Source organism: Narcine bancroftii, chromosome 3 (genome assembly GCF_036971445.1).
Source record: "Narcine bancroftii isolate sNarBan1 chromosome 3, sNarBan1.hap1, whole genome shotgun sequence".
NCBI lineage: Eukaryota > Metazoa > Chordata > Chondrichthyes > Torpediniformes > Narcinidae > Narcine > Narcine bancroftii.
In genome coordinates, this window is record NC_091471.1 from 275,686,480 (window position 1) to 275,711,739 (window position 25,260).

The 25,260-nt window shown below is 41.0% G+C and overlaps 2 protein-coding genes across 2 annotated transcripts in view; one reads left to right on the forward strand and one right to left on the reverse strand.

Moving 5' to 3' along the window:
* Positions 1-617: 617 nt before the first annotated feature.
* atp5f1d (ATP synthase F1 subunit delta) lies at positions 618-13,141 on the reverse strand. The gene is made up of 5 exons (XM_069928185.1): positions 12,837-13,141; positions 9,746-9,899; positions 7,601-7,689; positions 6,635-6,769; positions 618-712 (listed from the first exon to the last, which is right to left on the reverse strand). The coding sequence occupies exons 1-4, from the start codon at positions 13,041-13,043 to the stop codon at positions 6,647-6,649; spliced, it is 573 nt and encodes a 190-aa protein (XP_069784286.1). The 5' UTR covers positions 13,044-13,141; the 3' UTR covers positions 618-712; positions 6,635-6,646.
* Positions 13,046-25,260, forward strand: part of cbarpb (CACN subunit beta associated regulatory protein b) — a 212,108-nt gene continuing 199,893 nt past the window's right edge. Inside the window, exons 1-3 of the mRNA XM_069928184.1 lie at positions 13,046-13,187; positions 19,185-19,317; positions 19,521-19,795. The gene's annotated coding sequence lies outside the window, so the exon portion shown is untranslated. The remainder of the gene's footprint in view (positions 13,188-19,184; positions 19,318-19,520; positions 19,796-25,260) is intronic.

The window sequence follows — 25,260 nt, forward strand, 5'->3', positions numbered from 1 at the left end:
CAGAAATAACAGTCTGGGCCAAAGGGCTCATTTCTGTGCTTTGAAACTATTACTATCAGGAGCTGAATGTACATTCCTAGCATATGGAGCATTTAAAGCCAACAGAAGATGAAATTACCCATGTTACACCCAAGTCAGTGTTCACCCAAACATTCTGTTAACCTGTCAATCATCTGATTCATTAATACACCTACAACTGGCTGTTGCTCCAAATATTTTTATTTGTTTACTTTGTTGATAGTGTTTTTTAAATGTTTTAATTATTTGAATGGTTTTAAATGCCTCAGCAACATTTAAAAACAAATTGAAAGTTCTTAAGACTGAAGAGCTCCCAAATGAAGTCAGAGCATCAGCCGTGCACTGTCAGAGGACAACCCACATCTAGTCACAGGGCACTCAGGTTGTTCAGCCTTCTGCTCTCAGTCAAGCCCTTTCTCTGCCAAGAATTCAAAACAGAAATGTTCCTCGGAGCTTAAAGAGCAATTAAATAGTTCAAGATTGACATTTAATTTTAATCAAACTAAAAGTTGATCAAAGCAGCAGACATGACAATTCAACACTGCACTGACCACAGGCACCTGTCATATCTGTGAAATTAATTTGAGGAGAAAAACAAATTTGTTTTTGTATATTTATTCAACCTATTTAACTGTACAAAGTGTCGTCGTCTTCCCAAATGAAGTTCGGACAGCTTTACAACATACTCTTCATCCTGTCAAGATAAAGAGAGACATGTGAGAGGTATTTTGTAAAGTTAAGAACAAATACACCTGATCAGTGCTTATTTTTGGGTGCAATATCTGGAACTCAATCTGTGACATTTAGTGCTGTAAAATAAGAATTTTCTGTTTAAGCTTCCCACGATTATATTAAATAGTCCCAGGATGGGAAATCAAATGGAGAAAATACATCATGTACTCCATGGCAGTTTTCGTAACACATTTTTTCCTCATCAGCACGAGGTTGGTCGTTCAGTCTTGGGAAATACAATTCTATGATGAGAAAATTTGAAGAAACATTTTTCCCATTAGATAACTCCTGATATTAATCAACGCTAGTACCCTGTTATAAATAACAATCATTTGTCCCAAGTACATTCTAAAACAGCAGTGCTCCGTTGAGGAAAGGAGGCCTAGTTCATTCCCCCTCTCTGATTTTTATAAAATTTTGCTTATAATATAAAAAACTCAATTTTAAAACCAGCCAAACAGGACTCAGTTTATAAACTGGGTCAATTGTTGTTGTTCTAACTTAGTCTATTTATAATATTGTGGACATACTGCTGACGTTAAATATTTGAGTCATCACGTAATACAATGATTTGCTATTTCCTTCACAGCCTAGAGCGATGATACAAATGGAAAGTTTCTGATGGCAAAGATTCATTACCAGACTTTCATTGAATTCACAGCACTGGCCAGTGAATTTAAACAGCAGTAAACAAGCCAGCTCCCCACCATGACTACCAGCCCCCACCCACCCCCCCCCACCCCACATCTCCATCGGGCACACAGAACTCAAAACGGTCAACCGATTTACCTACCTCGGCTGCACCATTTCATATGATGCAAGGATCGACAACGAGATAGACAACAGACTCACCAAGGCAAATAGCGCCTTTGGATGACGACACAAAAGAGTCTGGAAAAACAACCACCTGAGAAACACACAAAGATCAGCGTGTACAGAGCCGTTGTCATACCCACGCTCCTGTTCAGCTCCGAATCACGGGTCCTCTACCGGCATCACCTACGGCTCCTAGAACGCTTCCATCAGCGCTGTCTCCACTCCATCCTCAACATTCATTGGAGTGACTTCATCACCAACATCAAAGTACTCGAGCTGGCAGAATCCACGCTGCTGAAGCCCCAACTGCGCTGGGTGGGTAATGTCTCAAGAATGGAGGACCATCGCCTTCCCAAGATCATGTTCTATGGCGAGCTCTCCACCGGCCACCGAGACAGAGGTGCACCCGAGAAGAGGTACAAGGACTGCTTAAAGAAATCTCTTGGTGCCTGCCACATTGACCCCCGCCAGTGGGCTGATCTCACCTCCAACCGTGCATCTTGGCGCCTCACGGCTCGGCGGGCAGCAACCTCCTTTGAAGAAGACCGCAGAGCCAACCTCACTGACAAAAGACAAAGGAGGAAAAACCCAACACCCAACCCCAACCAACCAATTTTTCCTTGCAACCGCTGCAACCGTGCCTGCCTGTCCCGCATCGGACTTGTCAGTCACCAACAAGCCTGCAGCAGACGTGGACATACCCCTCCATGAATCTTCGTCCGCGAAGCCAAGCCAAAGAAAAGAAAAAGAAACAAGGACTTGCATTCAACCTAGTCAGAGTAAATAGACCCATGTTTAAATAGGTTCTGTCAATCCAGGTGTCACTTGTTTCTCTTACACTTGCAGAGTTTAAAGCAATGTAATTTATATAATGACGCTAATCAAATTACACCATCACAATTAGGTAATTAAGCAACTTGTAAGGTAGAAGATCATGTGTTCAGATAAAATAGGGTCATTTTCTTCGTGTGGTTAGTCTGTAGTCAAAGGAATCAGTGAAACCAGCAGAATGTGTCCAATATTCTGGTGGGAGACTTCCAAGAATACTAGAAGAAAAATAATGCACCTTCAGATCTTAACAAAACTGGGCTGCAATCAAGAGGTTAAAAGAAACAGAAGATCTTATCACGATACAATCTAGAGAGGACCTGACAGCAAAGGAGCTGAGAGAGTATTTCCTGTCACTGAAGAATGTAGAAGTTGGGGAAACTCATGGAGGTGAGTAGAAATTTCTTCACTCAAATGGATTAAAAAAATCTCAGCAGGAACATATTTTCAGACAAGGCAATTTTTTTGGTACTAAAAGCAAAGGATATGACCAAGCAGGAAAGGGCCACAGTACAGCATGGGAACACGCAAAGTGGGCCCTCAGTATGTGGGAAGGGAGTGTGAAAAATATCACCCGATGAGTTAGATGCCAAACTATCAGGGCTTGCGCATACATAGTCAATTATCAAACTGAATTCATCATTCCCTGAAAAATGACAAAAATATTACTTTTTTCCCCACTTGCACAATTTTCCCCAAAAGAATCCACTTTTCCATTACAAACACTGAAGCAACACAAATTTGGAAAGCTATAGTGGAAACAAAAGTCTTTCTCAATCAGGAAACAAAAGGTTTTTCCATGATTCAAAGCAAACCAACTGTAGGGAGAACAGGTATACTAAATGAAGTCCTCAATATTGAGGAGCTTCAAAAGTATGAATACCCCACTGAGCACAAGTTGCAAATATTAAATTTGTTCTCCAGCTATGAGAAGTATTCCACTAGTGTCAGTGTAACCCCACTGAACTGGGGCTCAAGAAAATCAGAACTGTGATCAATCACTACTTGTCACTCGAATAATCCATTGCAGTTCAAGACACAGGAAACCAAAAAGCTACCATGTCTGCAATACTTCACTGATGAAACACTCTTTACCCCTGGAGACAACAACAGCCTCTCTTCGAATTTCGTGGACTTTGCTTAAATTTCTGAAATCAAGTATTTAACTGCAAAAATAGTAAAGAAACTTCTTCCTGAAGTTTAACTAAAAGATTGCAGTGAAACTCAAATAATAGCCACATTTCTGAGAGATTAGAAACACACTACATTAGGCAATTTTAAACAATTACTGGCAATTAAAATACCACAATAAGAAGCCATGCTCAGTTAGATCTTGCCTCAAACTGCATCAGATTGTATTCTTAGTAGGATCTAAACATTTTCAAGTAGTGTTATATGGAGTTTTTTTTTCTACAAGTTTATCTAATAATGAACTTTCCTTGATCCACGTTGAAACTACAGGTGGAGCATTTTATTATCAATTTCACTTAATTTATATAATTCCGCAATAAATATTTAAATTCCCATTATTACAACTCCCACATTTCTCTTCAAGAGTGTAAACCCTGAATAACTTGCATCAATTACCATTTTCCAAACCACCTCATCGCAAAAATTAAACATACACAGCTTTGACATGATTGATACTACGGCTCAGAAGTGGCTGTGTCCAGTGTCAAGACAATAACAAACAATGATTGGAACTTTCCCATTTCCCACCATCTTAGACTTGATTTCCTTTCACATATCCTAACCTTTTCCACTGCCTTGACGGAATCACCAACAGTTCCATACTTGTGAGAGACCAGCCAAACAAATATGCTTCATAACAACAAATTGCCACTTTGGAGCAACTTGATTTCTGCTACTTTCATCTCCACACGCTTCCAAAATTAAAGATTTGGGTGAAGAGTCAGGACAAAAAAAAAAATTGGTGAACCTCTTTCCTGCCCTCAATTTTCCCACTGTTTCGGCCCCAAATAGTCTATCTCAAGGTCCTGAATGTAATTACATATAGTGAATCCAACCATCATTTTCTAACATCTGAGAATTAATAATAAGCGTTTCTACCCAATTCAACAGATCCCTTTGGTCCACACGGAAACCAAAATTCTAATTGCAAAGCCACTCTTTGAGAACAGTAAATTAATTACATTCCAAGATCACAATTAGATTGAAACCACTTTGTTGCAAGGATCCACAGAGCCTATCACCTAGTGGCAGAACACCAATAATGCAACCACACCAAGCAGCGGTCACTAAAAACTGCAAATCCACAATGAAAATAAGTTATACACATCTTTTCAAGACTCAACGTCCACAGTATGCACTGCGTAAGATGTTAATGTCTAGCAAATCTTGAGCAAATTTTGTTTAAAGGAACATCTGAGGGATGAAGCACCCCAAGATGATTACCTGATCATTTTCTAATGACCAACCATACTTGCCATGCAACTATCCTTGCTTCAAACTCCACTCTTTACAGCCTGAGGTACTTAAAATCAGTTAAATCGTGTATGATATCCAGTGTTGGCAACCACACCCCCTGCAGTAAAAATATGTAGATTTAGAAAAAGGGGGAAAAATTGATTTTCACTCATTTCCTAATGGAACTATTTCAAGGCAGAGAGATTCTTTTCCCAAGGAAGATATAATACTAAACAGTAAAACAAACCTAATTAGTTTCAATTTTATTATTTAGGAAAAAAAAGGCCAACATCGAAAACTACTGAACCAAATATGGGTTTGAATTTTGTTTTGGTTAGACAAAACCTTGGCCCCACATTTCAAATGGACTCCATTGAAGACATCTGAAATTATAGGGAGTACTCAGCAGGAAGATGATTAAAACTAAGCTGGTCGGAATTGTGCTCATGAATGAGGAAAAGCCATGGCCTATTTCTGTAGCACAACGGCGTGCATTAACATTTGAGTATTAATACCAATACTTATTTGCCAGGATTTTCAATTTTTCAGTTTACTTTTAAGAATACTGGAATGTATGCACATAAAGTTATAAACAGCACAAGCTTGAAGTATTAAAATCGCAATGGAAAGAAACTTAAAATTGTTGACAGAGCGAACATTTTCCATTACTAAATATCCTTGAGAAAGGTGAGTAGTGTTACTGGGTAGGGTATTTCAGGAATCTAACACAGGAAAGGAACAAAAGTGATATTTTCAAGATAGTGTTCATCTTTTATGAGTGGATGGGGGGAAAAAAACTATTAATGTGGTAGCATTTTCATGTATCCAAAACACTCTAGCACAGGTAAATAACAGCAGTACATTTTGAAGGTGGTATGCACTGCACCATTGAATGATGGAGGGATAGGGTACCAAGGTGGCTACTTTGCCCTAGATATCAATGAACTACAAATGTTGGAACATCTGGTGTGTATGCAATTTATTACAAGACCCAGGACAAAAGCCAGGTATCTCCAGCAAGTTATTCACTGCCTGACACCCTAAGCCCTTTCCCTTATCTACAAAATGGAATACTCTCCATTTGCTAATATGAATGGAGAGGCAACAGCTCTCAAAAACCTCAACACCATTCAGGATAAAGCAGCTCACCAGACTTGATGAGTCCCTATTCTTAGGGACTTTCAGTGACTGCAGAACAAATTGTTAACAAATAACACACCAATTACTCACCTAGGCTGCTCCAACAGCATCTTAGAAACCAGCACCCTCTACCATCATCAGGAAGGGCAAGGAAAGAACTCCCAGCCCAACAGCACTTTGGGAGAACCTTCACCAAGGCTGCAGCAGTTTAAGGTAGTTCCCAAGGGCAAGTGAAAATGTGTCATAAATGCTCTCACCAGGGACACCCAGATCTCAAAAATGAAGATGGAAAGAATCTTAATCCCACGAGTCGGCTCCCTCACTGCCCATCACATATCCTTTGACCTTCAGCCTAATCACACTGCTGCCAAGCATCACTTGGTAAAAAAATATTGAAGTTCACACACCCCTTTCCAACCCCAAGAGTGCATGGTTTCCTTGCTGCATTCTGTGTTTCTTTCAAGCGCTGCTCAACACACAGAAGCTCTGATGCATCAGATGAAGTTGAACAACAAGTAGGAGGTGGTCACCTTTCCAGAATTTGACTGATGCCAGGCAACCTCATGGGCATATGGCAAATTCAGAACACATCACAAACTTGACTAGCAGGTCAGGGCCAACAAAACTACTGAGGCACCTCTGAATTCAAATGCAATGCAAATTAAGTTCTTACCCAAAAGTCAAGCTATTCCAGTGCTTTAATGATTGCTTCGTTGGCTTCTATACTAATTAAGGCTTCTGCCCGTCCTACTTCATCAGTGGCAGATGAAAGTTCAGCAGTAGCCTTTTCCAAATTGGCTTTTGCAGCCTGCAACAAAAATTCAAAAACATTAGATTCGTTATCCCAATTCTGCTGAAAGTTTTTTTGCTACAAATTAATTTTCTGAATTCCAGGGTTTTTTTTTCCCCTACTCTCAAATAGATTTATGCGCTTATCTACTGGTTCACACGAGCAGAAATTCAAGTCAAGTGAGAGCAAATGGTTTCATGATCATCTCAAATTACACAATTAATAAATGACAGGTCAAATTATACAGAATATAAATAATTTGTATCTTAGCAGCACAAAATAAACAATTATCCATGAAGGAAGACAAGTGAATCTCTGCCAAGTTGTTCAAATTTGACATTGAAGGGATCAAAGATGGGACAGACATAACATTTTCAAATGAGGAAAATTCGCTTGCTTGGCTGCACATTCAAATGGTTCTTGCACGACAACCTAGAAATAATCATCAGTAGGCCGAAGAGCCATCTGTGCATCTTCTCTATTGCACGAATGACTTTCGGGAGATGAGCACAGAATATTCCAAATGCAATTTCACCAGAGGAATTTCAGGAGAAATTTTCTAACTTTTGTCCTTAAATCTTCTGACCAATAAAGGGACTGTTTGCCTTCCTAATTACTTGCATTGCCTGCTGCAGAGCTAAAATTCCTTTGAACATCAATACATTTCAATCTCTTACTATTTGACGATATGTTGAAAAAAAAATCAACACAAGAAAATTAGTTGATATTTTCACATCACCCATCATATCCCCATCAATTCACTTTAATCCTCAAAGCACTTTGCATCCTCCTCAAAACTCACACTGGCACTCAGTGTTTAATCAAGTCATCAAGTAAGCTTGTACTTACACTGATATCCAAATTCTCCAGGGCTGTTGCCTCTTCAGCCAAAAGCTGAACCGAAGAGTCTGCGTTCACTGTCACAGAACCACTGCTTACTGGAACAAAAAACAATTTCAATGCAGGATTGCACAAGTTGATCCTGGATAGTTCATTAATTTTTAGTCTCTTTATTTTGATTTGCTTCCTGTAATTCTGGTTATTCAATCTGTTGCTATCATTGTGTTGAGCATGTACTGTGTGCTAGATAGAAAGGATCCTCTATAATGTTTTGAGCTCTATTTATATTTTAAATTTAAACATTCAGCATGGTAACAGGCTCTTTCAGCTCACAAGTCTGTGCTGCCCAACTACATCCTATTGACCTACACACCCAGGAGATTTTTGAACAGTGGGAGGAAATCAGAGCACCTGTAGGAAATCCACACAGACAAACTCCTTACAGACAGTGTCACATTAAAACCCCCGGTCGCTGGCACTTCAACAGTATTGCACTAACTGCGCCATCCAAAGCAATGATCCTGGTAGATCTCATCAACGAAGGAAAGGGAGACCCCAGCGATCTTCTTGGGTATTTTGATCATCTTTTGTATCGACTTCCGGTCCAATGATTGGCTGCTACCATACTATGCAATGATGCAGCCAGACAGGACATTCTCAATTGAGCTCCTGAAAAAAGTTTCCAAAATGGAGGTGGGTAACCTCGTTACAAGTGTAGGTGGTGCTATGCCTTCCTGATTAATGAAGTTGATCCAGGATAGTCATCCTTTATATGCATACCAAGGATCTTTGTGCTTCCCATGAAAGAATAATTAAATGTGTAATGGAGAATGGTCGGCTTTGGTCCGCCTGAAATCCAATTATTTCCTTCGTCTTGTTCACGTTGAGACTTAGGTCATTGTTCTAACCTCCTCAGTATTGTTGTTGATGTGGCCAACGACTATTGTCTCACCTACAACTGCACTGTCACTATTTTAAAAAATTTGCATTTCACTTTTACTATTTCTTCACAGTAAATGATCCAGATCTCAAAAACCAAGTTTGGGGGGTGGGGGTGGGGGGGGGGGGGGGGGAAGAGATAAACACACTGGACATCTGAGATAGAAGAATGCCAAAAACACTCAGCAGATCAGATAAGATTGGAGGAGAGAGAACTAGTTCATGTAAAAGGTTAATATTCTTTACCTTTAATGGTTTAATATCCTCTTTGAACATTTTCAGGAAGGTTGGGATCAAATTAAAAATTGATAGCAAAAAGCAACAAAAAAATGGATACAAAAAAACCCAGAATGCAATCGACTATTGTGTAGATATCAATAAAGACATACGTACAGTGCTCTTTTGTCCAGTTAGCATTCTTCTACCTCTGAGTGCCTTGTTCAAAACTGACATGGACATTAGGCCACAGTCCACGACACAGCTCAGGCATTGAACTAATATCAGAGCTTTGGACCTTTGCTTTTGACACACAACACTCAATCTCACCATGGCAGTTGAGAAATTTGAAAAGCAATGATAATGATGAAATTCAAGATCATTAATAGACAATAATAGATGAATGTCCTTCAGGGGAAAAAAAAACCTTTAAATCTTGCTATCCTACAATAGCAACTACTGTCTCTAAACCATCTCCTCACTTCCACAGTCCACAGTCTATCAAGAGCACGTGCAACTGACATGAGTACCCCCCCCCACCCACACCCCACCCACAGTAGTCAATTGCTGAGAAACTGCAAATAAAAACCGAATGCAACGTCCATATTCATGAACAGGTGAGTGAAAAAGACCATTTCATTTGTATTCTTCGAATTTAAATTTTCCATTTAGCAACCAAGTGTATAATTTCAGCCAATTATATATTTGAGTAACAGACTTCTACTCACTCTATAAAATTTACGTAGAAGTGTTGAATTTGCAGGCAGCATCCAATACCTGTCTGCCAGTAAATGAGTTACCACAACTACCATTAAACTGCATGCTTACAAGGCTGGAATTAACAACAAAAAGATAAACGTTGCACAAAGTATACACATTTCCAGCAATGACATCACTTTGATGAATAACAGCATAAAAATTCACTGAAAACGTATCAATTGCCATTACATTACTTTCATGAAATTATAATTTCTCAGCCAAAATCACAAGTTAAAGTACCAAAATACTTGGTCGATCCACCCTCATCATCGAAGACAGTAACAATTCCAGGTTTTAGCACCTGAAGTGTGGGTACATGAGCTGGCAGAATACCGAAGCTTCCAGTCATTGTTGGAACATCTACTTGCTTAATACTGGCTTCTTTGTAAAAAACCTAATAAACAAAATAAATTAATAGTGTTTAAAAAAAAACTGTTTCCTTAATAAAGTCAAAATGTTTCATTCATATTTTCAAGCCTACATTTTTTGGCAATCCAAAATGTACTCAAAAAGATGATAATGAATTGCCATTTTGAACCACAGCAACTTTTCTGGTGGAAAATACTCCTTAAGTGCAGTTGGATTGTGTTCCAGAATTTAAACTTGGTCATGAAGGAATGCAGACATTTACAAATCAGAATGAGCTTGGAGGGGATCTTGCACATGATGCTCTCATGCGTCCACTGCCCTTCACCTTTTTGTGGGTCGGGATTGGGAGCTGTTGATAATGTAGACCAGGGGTGTCAAACTCAAATTCACAGAGGGCTAAAATTAAAAACTTGGACTAAGTCGTGGGCCAAACTAAATATTTATTGAAAATTTTCAACAACATCTGCATGTTTTCTCTTCTTTCAACATATGTAATGTTAAACTTTTTCTTATTAAAATAAATGTTTCATAATAGTTTTGGTTAAACTCTTTCCAGGAGAAGCATTAACAAATGAGAAATAAAATATTCAATAAATAATATTTCTCTATAGCCTTTAAGCTCCTTTTAAATGTATTTTTTTTTTCACAAGCCAACAAGTCAAAAAAAAACAACTTGCTTCAATGAAAATCCAATCTTTCAACTATGAACAGTCCAAAGTTAACCAAAGAAAATATGAATCCAAGCTTAGCTTGCTACACTGTGATTTACTCTGATGCACCTGGGTCTAAACCAGATACTTGGCATCTCTTCTTAGATGCAAGTTCATCAAACTCTGGGGTCAGAGTTTGCCTCTCTCCTGTCTTGAAAGGTCCTGTTTTCTGTGTTTCGTTTGGCCATTTTTCGTAAGGGGTTTATTACATGTGAGTTAGGCGACAGGTCGCAGATGCGAATGAAAGTAAAGAGAAGAGGTTGGGGCGATTAGCGGGCTGACGCCAATGCATTTGCAAAGCATTCTGGTATTTGTAGTATTAGCTGTGCATGCGCTATACTGGCACGGCGGCCAGCGGGCCAGCTCTTTAATATGATCTTGTGGGCCAAATATAATTATATCACGGGTCAAATTTGGCCTGCGGGCCTGAGTTTGACATGTGTGATGTGGACTAAAAATATGTATTTACTAAAATTGTAAATTGCAGTCACAGTACTGGAAGGAATGAATGTTTAGTGTGACATTTATTTCAAGATATGCAATTTCTGACCTGCTCTTGACATATGTAGCTGCTCCAAATAGTTTCCAGTTTTCAGAGCTATTGTAATTGTCAAAGGTTGATGTGGTCATTCTTCTTGGAGATATTTAAAATTTTACAAGGATATACATACAAAGCAGCAAGTCTCAAAATCCACATTTAAATATAGCTACCGAAAAAAAGCACGATTTAAACATAATACACGGTGCATCTACTGGGAAGGGCACAGCCTACAATATCTATACTGAAAAATAGTTAAAAAAATACTTTAGTTGACCTCAATCATTTTGTTCCAAACCCATTACTGAAAGTGTATGCATCAATATCATAAAAAGCAGAGTAAATTAAAAGTTTCAGGGAGCAAATGACCGACTAACAAGCTCCAAATTGAAATATAACCAACTGTCTACATTCAAGGTCAAAATAAGGAAAATGGTTAAAAAAAAGACAAGGTTATTTGAATCCATGCAACAAGTAGATGGGTTGCACCCAATACTCATTGGAGAGCAAAGCAACAATAGTCAATAATATTCCTAGTTGAGGACAAAGGAAACATGGAAGTATTAAAGTTTATTTACCATCCAATTGTACCATTACAACCCAATAAACAGCACTCTTTGGTCCACAGTGCCACACACATTCAGTCATAGCACACATACAGAAATACATATAATTAAAATAAACATTCTTAATAAATAGTGATGCCTCAGAGTTATTTTAGCAGTTTGTCAGTAGCTCAGCATTCTCAGTGCCTGTGGGAAGAAGCTGTTCGTCGGCCTGGTCGTGTTGGGTCTGATACTCCTGTATCTTTCTCAACGGGAGTAGATGAAAGATGCTGCACGAGGGGTGGCAAGGGTGTGGGTGATAGGGGGAAGATGGTAGTGACAGAAAGGAATGGAATAAAAACAGCAGAGAGAAAGCCCTTTGATGCAGTAGTAGAGAAAGACTCTGGCAGGAACCAGGAAATATGAAGGGCCAGAAGACATTGGTGGGAGGTATGACAGGCTCCAAACAGCAGCTGGAAATGCGGAGTGGTCGAATGCCGAGAAACTGATTGTAAAGACTGAGACGCAAAGACGGGCGCATCATTATGGGCTAGGGGTGAACGGGCTTCACTCCTGGACACAGTCATTGAGAGATGGGGCAAGGCATCATTTGGAGGAGACCACTTCACCCTGTGGGTCCCGGCCGGTCGGTGGGTGTGTCTCTGTCCCTCCCCCTGTCCGTGCCCCTGTGTCTGTCCGTGCCCCTGTGTCTGTCCGTGCCCCTGTGTCTGTCCGTGCCCCTGTGTCTGTCCGTGCCCCTGTGTCTGTCCGTGCCCCTGTGTCTGTCCGTGCCCCTGTGTCTGTCCGTGCCCCTGTGTCTGTCCGTGCCCCTGTGTCTGTCCGTGCCCCTGTGTCTGTCCGTGCCCCTGTGTCTGTCCGTGCCCCTGTGTCTGTCCGTGCCCCTGTGTCTGTCCGTGCCCCTGTGTCTGTCCGTGCCCCTGTGTCTGTCCGTGCCCCTGTGTCTGTCCGTGCCCCTGTGTCTGTCCGTGCCCCTGTGTCTGTCCGTGCCCCTGTGTCTGTCCGTGCCCCTGTGTCTGTCCGTGCCCCTGTGTCTGTCTGTGTCGGACAGATGGTGCTCTCGGCGGAATCACCATTCAACTTAATCAGAGGCCCATTAAAAGGCGGCAGAGCCCGCTGCTCAAGGCCAAGGCCCCGGCCCCGGCCTTTACCTCGGACGGAGAAGCGAAGGTGAAGGACATCTTGGCGGCAGCGGCCGGCGCCGCTTCAGCGTAACCCCTCGCGAGGGCTGCCCGGGCTAGGAGCAGGACGCCGGGCCGGAATCCCGAACAGATCCGTGCGCTGAACGCGAACATGCCGGCTCTTTCCCCTCCAGCAAGGACAAGCCTGCCCCCAGCCTGCACCGCGGCCTCACACATGCGCACGGTGGTCGCTGTCGGCCCTGCTCGCAGTCGAACGACAACTCCCAGAATGCATTTTGAGCCGGCGCTGATGGGCGGGGCTGCGGTCGCTCGGGCAACACTCAGCCGGCCGCGCAGCATCCAAGGAGGGAGCAGGCTCTGGTATACTGCCCTCATCTACCTCGCGTTTCATCAATTTGGGCACTTTTTAAAGCACGCTCCAAAGTTATAATAACTCGTAATCATTTGTCTCAATTTAAATATTTTTAAAAAAATTTTTAAATTTAGACCTACAGCATGGTAACAGACCATTCGGCCAATTCATACCCAACTCCCTCCTCTCCTGGTCCCCTGTTCCCACTAAGCTGTGAGCGCGCGCACATCCACGTTTCGCAACCAACACACGAAGCCACTGAATGTGCGCACAAAAGGCAAGTCACCTAAAATACTGGAGTCATTCATAATTATACTTATTGAAAATAATCTCTCAGCTAACTGCTTCTGTTAACTAGTTAGTCAGTTAAACAAGTGGTTGTATATTAAAACATGCCAGTGCAGTTTTATTAGCTGAGAGAGATCGGCTGGGCCAAAATTATCTTGAAACAATTTCAAGTGTACCTTTGTACAAGCATTCAGTGTGCCTGTACTTTAGTCACAGGAAACAAATTGCACCACCTAAGATTTTTGCACACACTGACGACTAAAAATTAGAGAGAACGTTGCCTGGGACGTTTCGAACAAAATGATGAACAAAAACAATTTATTTGGAGGTAAACGAAAGACTACAGATGGTGGAAAACTGGCTAAAAGCATGAAATGCAGGAGGAACTCAGCAGGTCATGCAGCATCCATGGAAAGAACCCTGTTTTTCTTTCTACAGGCACTGCCTCATCTGGTGAATAAAAATAGGGGGTTGACGTTTACACAGTATTGACTTACACAGGTAACCAATGTTTCGAGTCTGAGCCCTTCATCAAGTTATGAACAAAAGCTATGAGGAGGAGGGAAGAAGGGGCAGGGGGAGGTGCACAGACCAACAGCCAAGACTCCATAGGTGGATATGGATAAGGAGGGCCAGAGCAAAAAGTTGAGTATTTATTGGTGTGGGGGGGGTGGGGGGGGAGGTGTAGGGTAGCTTTGTGAATGCAGAGCTGGAAGAAAAGAAACAGGGTGGAGAAAGAGAGAGAGAGGAGGGGAGTTGGAGGAAAGAAGACATAGGGATAGGGAAAGATGCAATTAAAGTTAACATGGTTGAATTAGAGTTAAAGTTTCTCCAGATCATTTATTGCATCCCAGGTGTAACTAAGTAGTAATACTCTTATATTTGAGCCAGTGGGCATTTTTACACAGAGACGTCAGAATTATTCCAAAAAATATTTTAGCATACTTACCTTTGATGTATTCCGATGTGATCATTTGCACAAAGGCACTTTTACACAGCCTTCCTGTGTTACGGAGTTTGTCTGAGGGGGAATGTCATATTCATTCTTTACGGAGTGGCTGTGGTCAATTTACACTGCAGCTGCTTCATAAAAATGTGTAGGGGTACAAGTGGAAAAATTATGTGATGGCATTTGCATAAAAAATTCTGTCCCAACATTTTTACACTGCCACCAGAGTGGAAATTCTCTGCTGTACAGTGGCTGTGTAAAAGTGCCTAGTGTTGTGAGTTCAAGTTATTATCATTTCACTGTGCATATACAAACAGATGAAACAGCATTTCTCTAGACCAGGGTGTACACACATAATACATTTCTCATAACACATAATAATCACATGCTTACATAAAATACAAAATAAATATTAATATTCTTGAATAATTAGCTCATTTGTTTTTTAAGAGACCTATAGTTTAAACACAATATGAGACTTAAGGGCACTGTTGATGTTCTTTCCATGTAAGACTGAGTTATTGCAACAATTCTGATAGTCTAATTACAGGAAGGATGTTATTAACCTGGATTGAGTGCAGCAAAGATTCACAATGATGTTGCTGGATTAGAGGGCTTGATTTATAAGGAGAGGCTGAATAGATTTAGACTTTTGGACATTGACATTTTACAGACATTTCAACCTCAGGCTGCTATGGTCTGAGGTCCTCAGCTGTTGCAAAATAGCTGGTTGCCAAGAAGAGCAAGGTGACCTACCAACAATCCGTATATCCAACATGATGAAGTGCTTTGAAAAATTCATTATGGAAGAAATCAACTCCTGCCTCAGGAAGGACCTGGGCCCACTTCAATTTAACTACTGCTATAATTGGTCAACAACAGGTGCTATCTAGATGGCTGTCTGCTCTGTGTTAGATCACCTGGACCAGAAGAACACTATACAGTTCAGCATTTAACACCATCATACAAGCAAAACTAATAATCATACTTGGGGATCTGGGACTCTGTTCTTCACTTTGAAATTGTTTTCCTTGACTTCCTCATGAGAAGACTCCAATTAGTGCAGATTGGAAATATTACCTCCTCCTCTTCACTGATCATCAACACAACAGCCTTTCAACCCTGCCGTATTTCCTCAAAACCCACAATTGTGTGGCCGAGTTTGGCTCCAACACTATCAACAAATTCGTTGATGAGATTGATGGTGAACAATAGCATCAGCAAAGTAGTCAGAAAATAGGATGAAGATTAAGGATAGGGTTGCGTGCTGCCACATCCACCATGTCAGCAAGACCAAGGCATTTGGGACAGTAGACATTGGAACCTGGAGCAGAAAAACAATCTGCCAAAGAAATGTGGTCAAGCCGCATTAGTGGGAGAAAAAAAGTGGTTGGGGTTTTAGCTTATTGTTGACTGGGAAGTGTAGGCTGAGGGACCTTTCACAATGTCTTCATTGGCACAATAACAGTGGAGCAGATTAGTACCTTCCAGTTTCAAGGCTTCCCCATATTGGAGATTAGCTATGTGATTGAATACTCTTTCCAATTTCTGAAGGGATACTGAGGGAAGTATACTGACAGATTGCATCATAGCCTGGTTTGAAAAACTGAGGGCCAAGGAACACAGAAGGCTGCAATTAGCAAACAGCATCAAAGAAACCACCCTCTCAACCACTAAAGACATATGAGACACTCCCTCAAGAATGCAGCCAATATCATATAGGATCTGCATCATCCTGGATACATTCACTATTCACTGCTATCTTCAAGCAGAAGGTTGGGGATGGAGGTGGAGGCTGAAACATTGGGACAATTGAAGAGACTCTTAGACCGACACATGGAAGAAAGGAAAATAGAGGATTACGGGGTAGGGAAGTTCAGTATTTTTTTTAAAGGAATGTAGGTCAGCACAACATCAAGGGCCGAAGGGCCTATACTGTTTTGTATTGTTCTATGATCTAAGGTAAAGAAACCTAAAATCTGGCACTTTGAGGTTCAAGAACAGTTTTATTTTTCCAACAGCTATACTGAACCAACTTGGGAGCAGGCCATTTTAGATTGGGTATTATGCAATGAGAAGGGGCTACTCAACAATCTTGTTGTACGAGGCCCTTTGGGTAGGAGCGATCACAATATGATCGAATTCTCACTCGACATGGAGAGTGATGAAATTAAAACCGAGACTAAGGTCCTGAATTTAAATAAAGGGAATTATGATGGTATGAGACGGGAATTGAGTAAGATTGATTGGGTGGTGTTTATGGGGGAGTTGACTGTGGATAGACAATGGAAAGCATTCACAGATCTAATGGAGAAATTGCAAAAATCGTTTATACCGGTTTGGCATAAAAATAAACCAAAAAAGGCGACTCAACCGTGGATAACAAGGGAAATTAGAGACAGCATTAGGTCCAAAGAGAGAGCATATCAATTGGCCAAAAAAAGTACCACAACCGAAGACTGGGAGCAGTTCAAGATGCACCAAAGGAGTACAAAGGGATTAATCAAGAGAGCAAAAATAAATTACGAAAGTAAGCTTGCGGCAAATATAAAAACCGACTGCAAAAGCTTTTATAAATATGTCAAGAGTAAAAGATTGGTGAAATCCAGAGTAGGTCCTTTGCAGTCGGAATCAGGGGAATATATAATGGGGAATAAGGAAATGGCAGACCAATTAAATTCTTACTTTAGTTCTGTTTTTACAAGAGAGGATACAAATAACCTCCTAAGGATGTTGGGAAACATAGAGACTAATGCAAGGGAGGAGCTGAAAGAAATCAGTATCTCTAAGGACATGGTCTTGGGGAAATTGATGGGATTGAAGGCAGATACATCCTAAGGTACTTAAGGAAGTGGCCATTCAGATAGCAGATGCTTTAAGAATTATTTTCCAGCACTCGATAGACTCAGGATCAGTACCCATGGATTGGAGGGTAGCTAATGTTACCCCACTATTTAAAAAGGGGGGTAGAGAAAAAGTGGGGAATTATAGACCGGTGAGCCTTACATCAGTAGTGGGCAAAATGATGGAATCCATTATTAAGGATGTAATAGCGGAGCATATGACTAGCAGAAAAGGGATCGGACGGAGTCAACATGGATTTACAAAAGGTAAATCGTGCTTGACAAATCTATTGGAATTCTTTGAGATGGTGACAGGTAAAATAGATGGGAGAGAGCCAGTGGATGTGGTGTACCTGGACTTCCAAAAGGCCTTCGATAAGGTCCCGCATAAACGACTGGCTTCCAAAATCAAGGCTCATGGGATTGGGGGCAAAGTATTGATGTGGATTGAGAACTGGCTGGCAGGTAGAAGACAGAGAGTTGGGATAAATGACTCATTTTCTGAGTGGCAGGTGGTGACCAGTGGGGTGCCACAGGGATCTGTACTGGGACCCCAGCTGTTCACAATTTACATTAATGATCTGGATGAGGGGATTGGATGTAATATCTTCAAATTTGCAGATGACACTAAGCTAGGAAGGGTTGTGTGCACGGAAGACGGGGGCAGGAAGCTCCAGTGTGATTGGGATAAATTGAGGGACTGGGCAGATACATGGCAAATGCACTACAATGTGGATAAATGTGAGGTTATCCACTTTGGTAATACAAACCAGAGGGCAGATTACTTTTTGAATGGCAATAGATTAAGAGATGGGGAAGTGCAGAGAGACCAGGGGTACTTGTACACCAGTCTCTGAAGGCGAGCATGCAGGTACAGCAGGCGGTTAAAAAGGCAAATGGTATGTTGGCCTTCATATCAAGAGGGTTTGAGTATAGGAACAAGGATACCTTACTGCAGCTGTACAGGGCCTTGGTGAGACCCCACCTGGAGTATTGTGTGCAGTTTTGGTCACCTTATCTAAGGAAGGATGTTCTTGCAATGGAGGGAGTGCAGAAGCGATTCACCAAGCTGATACCTGGAATGGCAGGAATGACTTATGAGGAAAGATTGCGCAAATTGGGATTGTACTCGCTGGAGTTTAGAAGATTGAGAGGGGATCTCATAGAGACATATAAAATTCTGGCAGGACTGGACAGAATGGATGCAAATGGATGTTTCCAATGATGGGAAAATCCAGAACCCGGGGCCATGGTTCGAGGATAATAGGCAAACCATTTAGGACCGAGATGAGGAGGAATTTCTTGACCCAGAGGGTGGTGAATCTGTGGAATTCATTGCCACAGAGGGCAGTAGAGGCAGGTTCATTAAATATATTTAAGAGGGAATTAGATCTATTTCTTCAGTAAAGGTTACGGAGAGAAGGCGGGGACGGGGTACTGAACTTTAAGATCAGCCATGATCTCGTTGAATGGCAGAGCAGGCTCGAAGGGTCGAATGACCTACTCCTGCTCCTATCTTCTATGTTTCTATCTTATGTCTTAAATTCTACCCCAACCATAACACTGCTCCAGAACCGTTACAACAGTTCCTCCCTTTATATTTATTATCTTTTTTTCTCTCATGTGATCATTTAATTTATGCTTAACCTTCTACACCTCCGTCACGCACATGGAAGTGTCGCCACAGGTAAACGTGAGCATAGAATTATGTGGATCCGGCAGGTTGGATCAAACACAATCCAGTCATTGTAGAAAGCAAAAACAAGCATCTGGCACAATGGGGTCCCACGAAGGGGGTGGAATTAATGGCATTTCCAAAAGTAACAGTTGACAATCGACTGGAATCTGAAACTTATGACTCAGAAGTTAAAATGTTACCACTGAGGCACAGCTGACTTCTTCTCATTTCCTGTTTCATTCAACAGAACACACCGGAGGCAAGAATACAAAGAACAGACAGAAAATTTACAAGGATCAATAGGAAAAGAGTTGCTAACTGTGGACTTAATGATGAGAAATGGGGAAAATGACAGAGTGAAGAGACGTTCAAAGCAGAAGGCATGGAAAACATCCATTAATAGCAAAAATATTGGGGGAGGGGTATGTATTGGGAGACGGGGATGAATGTAAAACTCATGTGGAGAATTACACTGGACAAAGATTTTGCTCTCCCAAATACTTTTGGGTGTATTTTCTGGATTTTGGGCTGCTGATTTTGAAAAATCACCTTAAAATTTTCCTTTTGTGTACTTTTTTTTTAGATATAACCTTTTTTGTGATTTCCTGTCATATTTTAAGTCGATTTGAACCATACAAAACCACGAAGTGCACCGTGTGGTTGAAAATTCATTTTCTCCATTCACGCTTGGGGCTTCTTCCCTGCTGATCCTGGTGGAGTCAGCGACGAACATGGTGAGAGGTTTCGCCAGGACATTGCGGCACTGAAAAGCTGCATCAGGACAACTGGAATCCATCAATGCTGCCCAATTATTGTTGGAGACTGACACGAGAGGCATCAGCAAGAAATCATTTTCAGGTCAGTTGAACTAACACAATGAGTCAGCTTCATTATGCTAAATTCAATAAAAATTATTGTTTCTTCAACTTTCTACATAATACAGCACATTTGATATGATTTTTGTGTTCAGCTGGAAGTTTTCCCAAGAAGCAAACATTTTAAAGAAAAAAAAAATGTCGTCCATTGTTATCTTTAGGCAACTAAACGAGATTAAAGGCTGAGAGGGTCCCTGGACCTCCAGCCCTGCACCTGTGGGTTGCAGAGGTGTTGTGTTGTGATCATCCATATAACCACATAACCGTTTACAGCACGGAAACAGGCCATGTCGGCCCTTCAAGTCCGTACCGGTTCACTTGAACAACTCCACTAGCTCCTCCGCAAACTCCTGAGAAAGTAGAGGCTTTCTTCATGATGTAGAAACACAAAACTTAAAATCAGTTCACCATGTTTAGTATCGAGTGCTGTAAATGTCTTTCATGGTATTGGAAAGTTTCTCAGAGCGTTGTGTATGCTCTGCCCCAGAGAGTGGTAGATGTTAGGGTTAACGTGGTGGAGGTGATGGTGTGATCAAGTAAGGTGAGTTGGTTTGGAGTGGTCTACAGTTAAAAGGGATCTGACAGGAAAGGAGTGTTAAGGCCACAATTAGATGAGTCAGGATTTTACTGAATGGCAGAGGAGGTTCAAAGAACTGAATGTCTTCTTGTGCTACTAATTCTCATTTCCCCATGGTTAGCATAGCAGTTAGCACAATGCTATTACATGGCCAGTGACCAGGGTTCGAACCAGGCACTGTCTGTAAGGAGTGTGAATGTTCTCTTCGTCTGCTCAATTTTCCTCTCACCCTTCAAAAGGTACGAGGGTTGTAGGTTAATTGGGCAGCACATAATTGGGCTTGTGGGCCGGAAGGGCCTGACCCATACTGTATGTCTAAATTTAAATATGCATACAGCATTTCGTTGTTCATCTTTGAATGCTGATATGAGGGCATATAACCTGCCTAAGTATAGTTTAACATGTTGTACATGTATCAACTTTGTCCCGTTCTGAGACCAACAACAGGCTAGCTGAGAGTAAAATATGAACAAGCGACACACTTAACTTTAGGAAGAAAGAGAAGCTGTTTCAGATGTAAGATTTATTTACATTCCTGCCAGATAATCATGGCTAGATTTAATCATTAATTAGTTGCTGCAGCTATTATACCCCACAGCAATAGTTGCTGCAATTTTATTAACTCACTTGGTATTTAATGGGTATTTTGGAAATGAAGCAATATGAAAACAACTTTAGCGAATGTAAATGGGTTTATTAATAAAAAGAAAAATACACGTACATTTATAATGGAATATATTTGCAACCAATTTTGAAGTTTGCCTGCAGAAATTTGCAAAATCTGCCAAGTATGTTTATTAGGTGCCAGACTTCCTTTGAATTATCAGTCAGATTGTTTGAAGAAAGCCTGATGGCAGAAAAATTTGCTGGTAATCTTAATGTTTACACCTGAATGAATGCTTTCAGGACAGAGGTTTTTTATATGTTCTTTCAGCGAGATTTTTATTCCATTGTCTAAACCTGTCTTCCAGGCACAAAATGTTGCAAGTTTGTTTTGCTTACTTGTTTATGGGATGTATCTCTAATTTCCTGAGAAAAGTTAACATTGAGGCTTCTTTTTGTCTGTGGACTGTTAAGTCCAAGTTCAAATTCAAGTTTATTGGATAATTGCTCAAGAGCAACCCAACAAAACCGCTTTCTCTGGTCCTGGCTATTAAATATGCATCAACATAATGAGGAATAACACACACACACACACACACACACACACACACACACACACACACACACACACAGATACCCACAGACAGGCAATATATACAAAGAAATAAATATTTTGTTTTGTGAATATGAGAGTCTTGGATGGTCAGTGTGAGCAGTTCCTTTGGTCGTTCAGCATTCTCACTGCCTGTGGGAAGAACCTGCTCCTCAGCCTGGTGGTTCTGGCTCAGATACTCCTGTATCTTTTTCCCAAAGGGAGTAGCTGAAAGGTGCTGTGCGCAGGGGGGTAGGGGTCCTCAACAATTTTGTGCACCCTCTTCAGACAACGATCTCATTAGGACACGTCACTATGGGGAGGGAGACTCCAGTGATCCTTTCTGCCACTCTTATGGCCCTGTGGATTGACCTTCGATCCATTTCTCTGCAGCCACCGAATCACACTGTGATGCACTTGCCCAGGATGCTCTCAAGAGAGCTCTTGTAGAAGGTCGACATGATGGTGATAAGTAACCTTTCCCACTTCAGTCTTCTCAGGAAGTGCAGTTACAGTTGCACCTTCCTGACAAGTGAAGAGACGTTGTATGTCCAAGATAGGTCACTTGTTAAGTGGACTCCGAGGAACTTATTGGTCTCTACTCTCATCACTACAGAGTTATCCATCGTATAATCAAACAGGGGCATAGTATTTTGACATTGAGCTGGAAACTTTGGGAGTTAATGGTTTTCCTGGCTTTATGCTGATTCTGTAGTTTTGGAGTCTGCGGTTTGGGAGGGATCATTGACAAAGCCTTGAGCATTTGAGGTCATGCATTTTGCAGACGATGCATTTGACAATTGAGTGGACTGCCTTGTCCCGGATTTACAGTAAGCTCCTTAAGTGTTGCTGGAGCTTATTCCCTGCTGGAATTATTAAAGACTACTCAATTCTTTAAATTTCAAAATACCTTCTTCAACCCGCACCATTGTCAAAGCCTCTGCTTCTCACTCGCTTCATATCAAGTGGTTATTTACGATGTGAAAGTTGGCTGATACTTTTGCAATTTAGAGATATTGCAGGTTGAATTAGAATTTTCAGAACCACTGGCTATGTATGGCACAAAGACCAGTCAGAAGTCCAAATTCCAACTGGTCTGCCAGTACATTTTTAATTCACTTGCATCATTTTACTCCTGGGTTTCCTGTCCAAATAGACAAAATCACATTGTGTGAACTATTTTCAAGAAACTCTATCTTCTTGAGCCCAGATCAATGCGGTGAATGGAGTATGGGTAGGAGGCTCAACCAAATTAAAATATTCTGGAAGACTAAAATAATTTCCAGTGCTTCCTTCCATTCCTTCCTTTGCCCTCTGACCTTCCATTTGGATCTGAGGACCAGGCAAACTACTCGCTTTTGTCTAGATTACATTTAAAGTTGGGACGAAAGAGGTGAAACAGGAAGCTTCTGCCTCATGTGGATTGTTGTGACTGACTTGCTCCATTTTCTCTGTCAGGGAAAGCCTCATAAATTCCAAACAGATGGAGATCTGGCATTTTCTGGTAGAAAAGATCAATAAGTTTTATTTGTATGAAGAATATTTCAAACTATATCACTTTCAAAAGGAAGCAGCGTAGTATAGAACTCATTAAAATTGTCCCAGAAAGGATGTAATACATTTCCTTTCTGAGATGCTCAGCCTCAGTGCTGTTTCAGTATTTCTAAGACTATTTTGTTTCATTTATATACGTACAAAACAGCTAACCAAACAAATTCATGATATGTTTCAGCAGATAGGTTGAATACACAGCTAATAAAATCTCCAAGTTAAGTAAATACCTTTGCTCACACTGTATAAACATCATCAGGTGACTAAAGCAAATAAAGCACTCATGATATCCTCACCATAAGCCATTTGATGGCTTACATAAAGTCAACCTTCACAGGATCTACAAACAAACTTGGTAAAGTTTAGTTAATGTTAATCCGGCAAACAGTTATTCAATCAATGAATTTATAAGAGGGGTAGCTTTTACCAGCAGAGGTCGCTGTGACTCTGTATCATTAAGTTTCGTTACCTGGATGAGTAAGGTGAGGCCATTGAGAAAGTTATTTCTGCTCCTTTTTACAAAATGACTAAAATGGCTTTGATAAAATAATAATTATTATTAATTTGGCTACAAATAAATTAAATTCATCACAAGCACTTAAAATATATTTTAATATGAAGAATCACAAAGCTGCTACAGATGCCTGATTTCTGCTCATACCTTGAAGAAGGACTCAGGCCCAAAACATTGGTTGTATATTTTTACATCTATGGACGCTCCAAGACCTGTTGGGTTCCTTCATCATTTCAGTGCTTTTATTAGGTCATGACAGTAATTGGATCATTAGTTTATCTATACATTCCCAAGCATTATTCTGCTGCTTCAACAGTGACTTTATTGGTTATCTCTCATCAATATCTGTTCCTGAACCAGCTGTAAGCCAACTTTTGATGTTTATCCCTTAACATTGTTATGGACAGTTGTAGTTTTGCAGCACAGAAATGGGCTGACTTGTCCTTGCTGCCTTGACATTATCTTTGATCAAAAATCACCCTATCAATTTGTTTGTGCTTTCAATCCTCATGTTTCTTCTGCCCTCATGCCCAGCAGACTACACTTTCTGCTTCAATTTGGAGGCTCCTATGGATCTAATTGCATCTCAAGGGTCACATATAAAAGAAATTACTGTTATTCATGAACCACTATCTACTTTTCTCATTCGTTCTCACTATAATGCTGCACCTTATTCCCAAACAAACTTCTTGAGAAATAATCGGAAGTTTTTCATTCTCAGGAGACTTATTCCAGAACCAAGGTTACCCCAGTCTGAGCTGTCGTGGTGCAGTGTGCGGATGTTGCTGTGCTTGTGCCACTTGGAAATTGAGCAGCAAGGTATCACTGACTCATTTACTGAAGCATTCAGCCTTATGCTCAACATCTGCAAGAGGAAGATCCTCTACCAACCTGCCTGACTGCACATCAATGCCATCCAATTAATAAAGGTTTAGTGCAAAATTCTGGAAAACCTGGACAGTTTCTTGCATCTCAAGAGCCATCTCTCAGTGAAGACAGACACCGATGATGGAATCAACCACTGCCTTCTGTTTAACAGTACAGCTTTTGATTGATTGAGAAAAAGGGATGTTTTGTGACCTCAAACCTGGCACAAAACTAAAGGGAGATGGAGACCTAGGAGTTTTAAATGAGATCAGGATAAGTAGATTCAATGAGTTCAAAGGGAGTGTGGGAAAGGAGACCTCATGAGATAGTTGAGAATTTATGAAAAAAGCACGTCAGTGCCTCTTCTTCCTCGGGAGTCTGCGGAGGTTTGGTGTGACGTTGGAAACCTTGGAAAATTTCTACAGATATGTAGTAGAAAGTGCACTGACCAACTGCATCACGGTCTGGGGACACCAATAACCCCTGAGCGGAAAATCCTGCAGAAGGTAGTGGACACAGACCAGGACATCACAGGTAAAACCCTCCCCACCATCGAGAACATCTACAGGGAAAGCTGCCATTGGAGATCCACATCATCCAGCTTACGCTCTGTTGTTGCTGCTACCATCAGGAAAGGGGTATAGATGCCCCAAGACTTGCACCATCAGGTTGAGAAATGGCTGCTACCCCTCCACCATCAGACTCCTCAACAACAAACTCAATCAGGGACTCTTTTGCATTCTA